Source organism: Oryx dammah, unplaced genomic scaffold (assembly GCF_014754425.2).
Source record: "Oryx dammah isolate SB20612 unplaced genomic scaffold, SCBI_Odam_1.1 HiC_scaffold_24, whole genome shotgun sequence".
In the NCBI taxonomy this organism is placed as follows: Eukaryota; Metazoa; Chordata; class Mammalia; order Artiodactyla; family Bovidae; genus Oryx; species Oryx dammah.
Genome location: NW_024070208.1, coordinates 21,413,432 through 21,424,606, shown reverse-complemented (window position 1 = coordinate 21,424,606; position 11,175 = coordinate 21,413,432). Strand labels below are relative to the sequence as shown.

General features: G+C 46.3%; 1 protein-coding gene across 1 annotated transcript; it reads right to left on the bottom strand.

Moving 5' to 3' along the window:
* Window positions 1-4,929: 4,929 nt before the first annotated feature.
* On the bottom strand, window positions 4,930-5,760 carry CCDC70 (coiled-coil domain containing 70). The gene has a single exon (XM_040266987.1). The coding sequence runs from the start codon at window positions 5,758-5,760 to the stop codon at window positions 5,107-5,109; it is 654 nt and encodes a 217-aa protein (XP_040122921.1). The 3' UTR covers window positions 4,930-5,106.
* Between the last annotated feature and the right edge of the window lie 5,415 nt (window positions 5,761-11,175).

Below are 11,175 nucleotides of genomic sequence, written 5' to 3'. Positions count from 1 at the left end.
TGACATTCTGCCCGGTTTGGAGAGTAACATGTGGGTGGAGAGTCAAAGGAACTGTCATTAGAATATCTTCGTGATGTGTCATGCGGGGCGGGGTGTGGGGGAGAGGGAGAAGGTGGCTGGCTATCAAAGCCAGGTCATTCACTGATGAGCATTCTTAAGATGGAAGGAGTATGTTAAACTCAGCTTAACTCTTTTTGTTGTTGTACTGGGTCTTTGTAGCTGCGCTCAGGCTTTCTCTAGTTGTGGCGAGCAGGGGCTACTCTTTGTTGAGGTGTGCAGGCTTCTCATTGTGGTGGCTTTTTTCTCGTTGCAGAGAACAGACTCTAGGAGCATGGGCTCCAGGAGTTGTGGCACATGGGCTTGGTAGTTGTGGTACATGGACTTAGTGCTCTGTGGCATTTGGAATCTTCCTGGAGCAGGGATTGAACCTGTGTCCCATGCATTCGCAGGTGGATTCTATGCCACCAGGGAAGTCCCTGCAGCTTAACTTTCTACGTGGCTGAAGAATGTCCATTCTGCCTTAACTATTTAAAGGCAGAGGCATCTGGGAGTGCCTATGGAAGGGGGGCATTTTAACTGGGTTGACAAAAGCTTGGGTTCTGGAGCAGAGACAATCTGGATTCTAATGTCCATTCCACCTCTTACTGACTGCATCACCTTGGGCTTCATGTGCTTCAGTTTCCTCATTTGTAATTGAAGCTAATGCTGGTGCTGTCTCACGGGGTTGTGGTGAGGATTAACTGAGTTGTAACGAACGCAGTGGGCAGAGCTTTGTTGTTGTGTAGTCACTAAAATTTTGGCCAACTTTTAAAGCAGAGTGAGTGCTCACCCACAACGAACAAGCGTTCTCTCTTCTCAAGGCTGGCCGGGTCTTTTCCCTGTGTTGATTAGGAAAATGTAGATCTAGAACTAGTTAAACCAGCATCTCATTTCGTTGCTAAGCAACCAGCTCTGAGTTCTGCAAAAAGCACATCGTGGTGTGCAGTGGCCCCCTAGCAATCGATCCCCAGGCAGGCTGTTGCTAAGCATGGTTTTGTGTTTCCCAAAGCTCATTTCAGACGTGGAGGAGGAGTGAGGCATGCACACACCACACAGTCCTTGAGCATGAGCAAAACCAGCCTTTCCAGCTGGAGGGGCTCACAATGGGCAAAGAAAATAAAAAAGAAAACAGGACTTTGCTGGTGGTCCACTGGTTCAGAATCTGCCTTCCAATGCAGGGAATGTGGGTTCGATCCCTGGTCAGGGAAATGAGATACCACATGTCTCAGGGCAACTAAGCCCATGCGCTAGAACTAGAAAATGCCCTTGCACTATAATGAAGATACAACATAGTCAAAATTAAAATAAATACATAAGAAATAAAATAAAAAATTCAGTTTAAAAATAAGAAGAGTAAGTGGTGGCGTGTGCTTGTACCCACCTGCAGGAGTGAGAGAAGTCACCTGTATGATTTCCCCTTCTCTGGGGTGAAAGAGATTGTCATATGTCTTCAGGGTGCTATTCTCTGCAGAATAGGGGCTGTTTGTCCTTTTTCCCCTTGGGGTCTGGGGTTGCATGGCCTGGGTAAGAACCTGGATGTGTGGTTCCTAGTTGAGAAGGGGCAGGGCTGGAAGCATCTACTGCCATGCACATGCCTCCCCTCAGGGAAGTCAGGGGTCAGGGCACTGAATCCAGGGGACCTGTTCTCCCGCATCCATTCATTCACTCATTCATCTGTATCCTTAATAGGTATTGAATGCTAAGTGCCCAAGATTTGCTAGGCACTGGGAATAAAGCCTAAAGCAGGACAGTTACTCTCCATCTTGTCCTGATACTTAGTTAAAAAACAAAACACACTGGAGCTAGTTTATCAGAGTATTTATTGAAATATACTAGGTTGCTTACAGAACCTCCCCAACAGTCAGGGAAGTGGGGCTAGTGGCTACACAGCTAGGCACATTGCCGGGAACACAGTTCTCGATGGCACTTGCAGTTGGGCTTGGGCCTGAGGCTCAAGCCACTGTCCCAGGCAGGGACCCTTTGGCCAGGACCTCAGCCCTGCTGCCTCTGAGAACTCACTTCCTGCCACTGTCACAGAATGACTCTGCCTGGCCTCCTTCACTGAAGTCTGGCATGGAAGCAAGTGATGAGTGGAGCCTGGGTCGCATATCTAAACCCTGGCTGCAAGGGAGGCTGGGAAATACATTTCTGGCCTTCTCGTACAGGGTGAGAAATTCTCCAAACATGAGAAGGGTATTCCAAAGGTGCTGGGATTCTGGGATCTCAGGGCAGCCACAGAACTTTCAGACATGCGTTGTCTCTGCTCTCTTAACCTTTATAGTCTACTGGAGGATTCAGGCAAAAAAGTCAGTGAGGACAGCCTGTGTGACCAGTGAGTGCTGTGCCAGGTGGGGTTCAGCTGTGAGAGACACCCAGAGGGATCCCCACCCAGATGACGGGGTCAGGAAGGGTGACCCAGGGCAAGTGATACCAGGCTGATCCTGAAGGATGAGTGTGAGACTGTCAGCAAAAAAAAGTGAAGAGAACCCTCCCGTTTCCAGGTGTGACAGGTGCCAGAGGTGAGTCACTAAGGAGTTCAAGGAAGGAGAGATGTTCTGGGCGGCTGGAGAGAGGGTGTGGCTGATATAGGCTAAAGTGCTAGAAACACTGCTGTAAATAATACGCTCTGTTGCTGCTTTTTGCATTTTCAGTGTTGGACTAATACATCCTATATGCTAAGTCGCTTCAGTCGTGTCAACTTCTTGTGACCCCATGGACTGTAGCCTGCCAGGCTCCCCTGTCCATGAGATTCTCCAAGCAAGAATACTGGTGTGGGTTGCCATTTCCTCCTCTGGGGAATCTTCCCCACCCAGAGATTGAACCCACATCTCTGTATCCTGCATTGGCAGGTGAGTTCTTTACCACTAGTGCCACCTGGGAAGCCTGACTTCCCACAATAAAAAAGGAGCAGCTTTCCCATCCTTCCTCTTATTCCAACATTGTGCATTGTAACTGTGGTTAGATCACAATCAGTATTTATATTTAACTATGTAAGTGCTATTCATAACTGAGCGCGTAGTGTTCCACTGTGGTTTTTCCTTTTCTGCACGTGTCTTTGTTTCATATTATACAACTGTTGCTTTCTTCCCTTTGCTCAGTTTTCTGCCTACTCACCCGTTGATTATTCATTCTTAGACTCTCCACCAGCAGTGTTAATCTGCTCTCAATCCATTCAGTCACAGTAAGGGTCCCTAGCTGTTTCCCTTGTCTTCACACCAGCATCTTGTTCCCTCCGCTTACTGACATCTTTGCCTGTTGAGACCTGAAGATGCAAGTCTGAGTGTGTGGCAAAGGAGGAGGCGGATCCCAGTGCCCTGGCCCTGACTCCTGAGGGTCAGAGGCCTTCCAAGGAACCCTAGCTTTCCCACAGTGATACGGAGCCATGGAGGCTGTTCATGGAGTCAGCCCACTCTCCTGGTACCCGGATGTCTGCTCAGCACACCCAAGGGGACTCCGTCCTCTTTTCTCCGTGTTTTTGGACCACCACCCCAAACCACAGTGAAGTCTCCCAAGCGCTTTAAGGCTCATCCAGCTCTGACACTATCATTGGCTGAACTGGTCAAAAGCCACATCCTATGACCCGGGCTGTGTTCGAAGAGGAATGGGACCAACTGGAAGACAATGTGGGTTCTTCTTCTGGACCTTCTGGTTGCAACCAGAAGTCCCTCTGCTTCTCCAGGTCTCTTTCTTCACACGTGCAATGGGTTTATGGACCTTCCCTGTCAACCTACAGAGTTGTGAGGAAGGTTACATGAGCTGGCAGGTGTGAACGTGCTTGTCAAGTAGTAAAGGTGGGCACATAAGTGGCTGCATGAATGAGAGTGAGAGCCAGGCCCAAGAAAAGGGGAAGCAAGAGCTGTTGGCCTTGACATTTCTTACTACTCACCTTCTGGGCCCTTCCATATCAATGCCCATATATGTAGTCTGACACCAGAAGAGAAGCTGGGTGTGTAAATGGCTGATCACATTAGCGTACATTCATTTAGTGTTCTACTTCCTTGAGGCATTTTAATTGAGTGGAAGAAGGGAAACACTAAGGAAGGGATTGATAATGCAGAGACACAGGTATCTGAGACCTGAGTATTTAATAGGAGTATAGGGCTGGAGGTCTCCCTTACACCTTGCAGGTGGCCTCACCTGGTCCAAGGATTCCAGCATCAGAAAAGGGGAGTGGGCCGAGCTCTAGAGCCTCAGCCTAATGCCACGTCCCTTTCTCATGCTGCAGAGAATGGGAAGCAAAGTTTGGTGGAAACCTGGAACAGTGAGCAAGTGAGTCATTAAGGGATGCTGTCTGTGTCTAAATAGCCTGCCAGGTGAGGAAAACCCACGAATGAAATGTTAACACCACTACAGCCTTTTCTGGAAAGCTGTCCACCCGCCCCAGGCTTCCAAGACTGCCCAGCTGCTGCTGCTGTTGACTCGCTTCAGTCGTGTCCGACACTGTGCGACCCCATAGACGGCAGCCCACCAGGCTCCTCTGTCCCTGAGATTCTCCAGGCAAGAATACTGGAGTGGTTGCCATTTCCTTCTCCAGCGCGTGAAAGTGAAGTCGCTCAGTCGAGTCTTCGCGACCCCTGGGATTTTCCAGGCAAGAGTACTGGAGTAGTTGCCATTTCCTTCGCCAGGCAAGACTGCCCAGAGTGGAGGAGAAACGACTACCTCAGAAGTGGACAGAGGCAGAGATGTCTCTGCCCTTCTCTGGCCCTCCCTATCTCTCACTGTCATTGTCTGAGCACCTCCCCCCACTTCATTTCTGACTCTTTTAAGGCGAGCCCAGGGCCTCCACTCACACTCACCCACTCCTGCCGGGTTCACTGGAGCTGCCGGGGACCCAGCCCTAGGGACAGCAGTTATAGCCCGTGCAGGATGTGACGGTGACCTCGGAGAATCACAAGACCTGGGAAAATGCAGCTGGCCCTCCCTACAAAAGTTGGTTTTCCAGACCTCTCCTCAGGACTTTATTAGATCTTTTGAAGCCAGGAGACAAATAAGGGCATATTTTTTTAGGCATGTGGGGATCACCCTGAGTGTGACTCCACTTGAGTCCCAATCCAGTGCCTCTTGCACTCACGCCCTGCCGCGGGAGGAGGCTGGCGACCGGTGGCGGTGCCCGCCTCCCAGCACCTGCTGCTCTGCAACCGGAACAACCCCTTCCACCCAGGCGGCCTTCTCCTCCTCCCAGAGGGCATTCTCCTCCTCCCAGAGGGTCTTCTTATCCTCCCAGAGGACCTTCTCCTCCTCCAGAAGGGCTCTCTCCTCCACCCACAGGGCCTTTTCTTCCTCCCACAAGGCCTTGTCCTCCTGAAGGAGGTTTCGGTCTCTTTCCCACAAGGCGTTGTCCTCCTTCCAGAAGGCCCTGTCTTCCTTCCAGAAGATTCGGTACTTTTTCCAAAAGGCTTTCTCTTCTTCCCGGAAAGATTTTTCCATTTCCCAGAAGGCTTTTTCCTCTTTCCAGAAGGTTTTCTCCTCTTCCCAGAAAGGCCTATCCTCTTCCCAAAAGCCCAAGATCTCGCCGCGGAAGGCACGCATCTTGCTCCGGAAATTCCACATCTCTTCCCGGAAGTCTTCGATCTTCTCCCGGAAGTGTCTCATCTCCTCGCGGAAGGCCTTTTCTTCCTGGAGCTTGTGGATTAGTTTCTTTTGGCGAATGCTGGAGGAGGAGACCACCAGCGAGCGGAAGCAGGCAAGCCCCATCCATTTTCTCACCTTGAAGGGAAACATAGTCCCTGTTGGCCCGGATGGCGGGGTGGCTGTGATGGAGGACAGGGCCACTGGCCAGGATCAGGTCAGCTGGTCCAACCCTGTGGGGGGACGGGAAAGAACACACCCTTGAATATAGCATCTCAGAGGGCAGGCCTTGGAGTCTGTGTAGCACTATTGAGATTTTTTTTTTAAATCTTACATCTTTTTTACATTTACATGTATCCTTTTGCAAATTCTTTTCTCATTTAGGTTATTACAGAATATTGAGCAGAGCTCTCTATTCTACACAGTAGGTTCCTATTGGTTATCTATATTATATAATAGCAGTGTGTACATGTCAATCCATCCCTCCCCCCAACCCTTACCCCATGGTAATCATAAATTGGTTCTCTAAGTCTGTGAGTCTGTTTCTGTTTTGTAAATAAGTTCATTTTATCTTTTTATTTTAAGGTTCCACATATAAATGATATCATATAATATTTGTCTTTCTCTGATTTACTTCAATTGGTATGATAATCTCTGGGGGCATCCATGTTGCTGCAAATAGCATTATTTCATCTTTTTTTATGACGGAGTAATATTCCATTGTATATATCTACCAGTTCTGCTTTATCCCTTCTTCTGTTAATGGATATTTAGGTTGCTTCCATGTGCTGCTGTTGTAAGCAGTACTGCAGTGATACTGCAAGGATACAGTGGGGTGCTTGTATCCTTTCGAGCTATGTTTTCCTCTGGATAGATGCCTAGGAATGGGATTGCTGGATCATATGCTAGCTGTTTTTAGTTTCTTAAGGAACCTTCATTTTGTTCTTCATAGTGGATGTACCAGTTTGCATTCCCACCAACAGGGTAGGTGAGTCCATTATTGGGAAATTTTAACCATTGTTCTCTTTGTCCTCCTGGTTGTGTTTTTGAGGGACAAGCTTTGGTAGAGAAAGATGCTGGATGATCATGGCTTTGGGCTGAAGAGGTGGTCAGTACATTCAAAGCTCAAGGCCACTGAAATAACAGGCCAACAAGGTCAGTGGTTCTCAACTAGGATGTCAGGGCACACAAGTGTGATATGATCGATTAAGACATATGACAGTTTTGTTTTGCTTTTAGATAATCAAATGCCACAGCCACATAGTGATTTATTTGTGTTACATCAACCAGAATATATCTGAGGTTTTGGCTCTCTCACCAGGGAGTTGCTCATAACCTTCTGATGGGTGTGCTCAAAGCAGGGGGCCACACGTGTGCATGTCCTCTGTTACAAGCCATGTGGGAAACAGAAGATGAAACCCTTGGACCTACAAGAGTCAGTTTAGTAGGAGGGTCTATTTGGGGAACATAAGTTTGAAACCAAGATGTGAAAGAGGACACAGTGTTTTCTAGGATGTGGGAAAGAGGAACTGTTAACACGGTAGCCAGTAATAGTGAACAATAATGACACATAATGGCCCAGCAGGTTTGCTCCCAGATATGTGCCCAGAGGCAACTTATGAACTATGTCCAAGTTATGTGCACAGGAATGTTCAAGCAGTTCTGTTCACAGGGCTCGACAGTGTAAGCAAGCCAGTGACCATAGCAATAACATGGAGTTCAAATGTAGTGGTCTGTTCATGCAATGGAGAGCATAGCTACATGCGACCATGTAGATGAACCTTGTAAACAGAATGCTGAAAGAAAGAAGCTGGTTCAAAGACTTTGAAGGAAAATTTTTCCAACAGGCAAAATTAAATTCTATTGTTTGGGGCAATATTCTTAGGGGATAACACAAAAGAGACAAGCAAGGGAGTAAATCCCATTAAATCAAGATAGGTAATTATATAGGAGGTTGGGATTAACATATACACACCATTATGTGTAAAATTGGAGAAGGGAACGGCAATCCACTCCAGTATTCTTGCCCGGAGAATCCCATGGACAGAGGCGCCTGGAGGGCTATACAGTCCATAGTGTTGCAAAGAGTCGGGCATGACTGAACAACTAACACACATTCATAAAATAGATAACCAACAGAGACTGACTGTATAGCACAAGGAACTCTACTCAATATTCTGTAATAACCTATATGGGGAAAGAATCTGAAAAAGAATAGAGATATGTGTGTGTATAACTGAATCACTTTGCTGTACACTTGAACCTACCACATCAAAATAAAAATTTAAAAAGATAGCAATTACTTGTGCGTGAGGGAGGAGTTGGGGAGGTAGGATACTAGGGGTTGTGATTGGGTGGGTATATGAGCTGGCTTCTGAGGGGCTAGTAGTCATATTCCATTTCTTTATTTGGTGGCACTGGCGTGTGTATTCATTATTTTTTTTTAAGTGCTAAGTTGTCGATGGATATTTTATATACTCTAGTAAATGTACTATATTTCACAGTGAAACAAAAGCTTGGGAGGGAGGAAGAAATAAACATAGCAGGGAGGAAAGAAGGAAGGAAGGAAGGAGGGAGGAGGGGAGGAGATGTCCACACACTGCCGTTATCTGATGTATCAGGTATCAGAACCCTCCAGAAAAATCCCGGTAACAAAGGTGGGCTGAGAGATGAGGAAAAGGTCTGAATGTGAGATAGCAGTTAGAGTGCAGGGAAGACAAGGGTTTGGATTTCGACGTCGAGCTTTCTGGAAGCATCCTTCAGGGTCTGGCCTCACACAGTGGCCCTTGCCAAGCACCACAACACCATGGAGCATCGTGAGTCCTTTCAAGAGATTTACAGACTTTCTCCCCTTTTTCTAGTTTTTGACTCAGGAGCAGGGAGTAAGGGAGAAGGAAAGAACACATAGCCAGCGTGTGTGTGTGTGTGTGTGTGTGTATGTGTGTGTGAGAGAGAGAGAGAGAGAAAGGGAGAGATGACATTTGTATCCAGCATTGGACTGATGGCAAAAATATTTAGCAACTTTGTCTCTAATTTTAAATGAAATCTTCCCTTCTCATGCAACCCTACAGCTAAAGGAAAATATAGATACCCACAGGAAGAAGCAAATGTAGAAACATTGGACGTTATCACTGAAGACAATAATCTATGTTTCAAAAGACAATGAAGCAAAGTTTACAAAAGTCTTCTTTTCTGTGTGGGACCTGTCTGTCCCCAGGGAGTCCCCTGCACAATAAACATTTGTGCAGGCTCCTCTGTCTTTCTTCTGCGGCATTTCCTGTACATCTCCCAGTGCAGACAGTGACCACCTTCCAAATGACACTAGAATTTTATTTCTTATTCCATAAGCAGTGTTTGCACAAGCTAGAGAATTCACTTGAAACAATTTAATAAATTCCTCTTTCCTTTATGCCATAGATACCAATAACCACCCAGTTCTACATTTCAACCCGTCCATGTAATCCCCAGCTGTTATTTTGTGGCTCTTTCTGGCCACACACTTTCTGCAGGTCTAACATCAGTCATTGCTTTTAGTTGGCTCTACTTTTAGGGCTGGTCTCCTCAAAGAAACCGAGCTTGTCTGCTTTAATGAAGAGAGAACGCAAAGCTGAGGGAGAAGTCAACTCAGGGGAGCTGGCCCAGCCCACGGAGTCCCTTGAGAATAGAGCAAGCTACATACTAAAGGTCAGCGAGCACTGAGGGCCCACTGAACACAGTTTTCTCCTGAATCTAACTCCCCATGTGGGGAGCAGCAGGGGAGATCTGCTTATGACATTCATTGAACAAGTGTTTTGTAGAAATATACATAAGAAAAGTATTCAGGGGCACCTCTTGTTCTCAGAAGCATTATCAAGAAAACAGAGGTCCGTGAACTGGAACTCCTCTCCAGCTCACTCTCTTGGCGTCCACCTCCATCTTGAATGCCCTCTGGGCTCCCAGACAAGGCTAGGCTTTCCCCCACCTTCTCCCAACTGCGTGGTGACCTTAGTTTCATCAGTGATCCCTCAACTCATGAGCCGTCCACATCTTGCCCTCCGCTCAATCTGACTTCTCAGCACACAAACACATGCTCAAGTCTGCTGCTGCTGCTGTTGCTGCTGAGTCGCTTCAGTCGTGTCCGACTCTGTGCGACCCCATAGATGGCAGCCCACCAGGCTCTCCCGTCCCTGAGATTCTCCAGGCAAGAACACTGGAGCGGGTTGCCATTTCCTTCTCCAATGCATGAAAGTGAAAAGTGAAAGTGAAGTCGCTCAGTGGTGTCCGACTCTGTATGACCCCATAGATGGCAGCCCACCAGGCTCCTCTGTCCATGGGATTTTCCAGGCAAGAGTACTGGAGTGGGGTGCCACCCGCCCATGGCAAAGGTCATGAGAAGAGGCCTGACGGACAAAGGCGAGATCAGGCCTCGAGGGGCCCTCCTTATCGAACATCTACCCCCAAACCAAAATCTGTCTGTTTTACTATTTCATGACTTTCACCAACTCCTCAGACATTAACAGGGGGCTATCCCCGACCACCTTTGTCTAGAGAAAATCAACTTAGGGCTATAGCTAGTAAGTCTCCTGAACATTAAAAAAAAAAAAACTTCAAATCAAACCCCCTCTGTTAACATTCTAGCTTGCTTGGCAGATATATCCAGACTCTTACAGCTACACATATAATTATTTACAGCCTCCCAACTGTGAGAGACACAAAAAGCCTAAAACATAGAGCCTTTTAAAGAGTTAAAAGTTATTACAGTAGTGCTGGTGTAATATTTCATTATCCGGCCAATGCTTGTTACAAAGTTCCCATATCTCTTATCCACTGTGCACTTGAGAGTACATTAGTTAACATAGTTGAAATGTGAAAAAAACAAGTGTAGCCTTAAAATTAACCACATCAGACTTTTGAGCTAATTGGTTCTTTCTTGTAACTCACTACACCTTTACTCCGTGAAAAATATAACTCTGTTTAACATTTTCTGAGGCTGACATAGATTAAAAATATTTTTTTTTTTTAAAATTAAAAAAATAAGTTTTCTGATTGAACAACCTTTATCAAAAGAGGGCCATGAAATGTTCACAGGCCTCCAAGGCCAAAAGATAATACACACAATATTATTTATAAAAAAGGTATACAAAAAAAAATCCTGGTTTCGATAAAGAGAAAACATGTAATGTTTAGGCTGACTCTATATATAGACTTTACATCTTTCATTTCCCTCTATAGGCAGATAAAGATATAAAAGACCCTTTTAAAAATAAAAATAACGGGCCTCGCTCACCAAAACAGCTTGGTCACCCCATGTTTCTTTTTTTCTCTTTCTTACTCTCTTTTTCAGGCTGATCCCTTAAAACATAGAGGCTCCCTACATTGACTTATCTGCCCGGATTTCTAAGACCTAAACAAAAAGACGTTCTGCGTCTTCACTCCCTCGAGAGACAAAAAAGATACCTGTGGCCTCCATAAATAAGACAAACTCCTTGTCTCAGAGTTTTATTGGTTTTCTATACAAACCAAAAAATATCAGCCTCTTTCTCTCCTCTGTTTTCTTATCTACAATATTCTTTCCTTATCTCTCTAAAT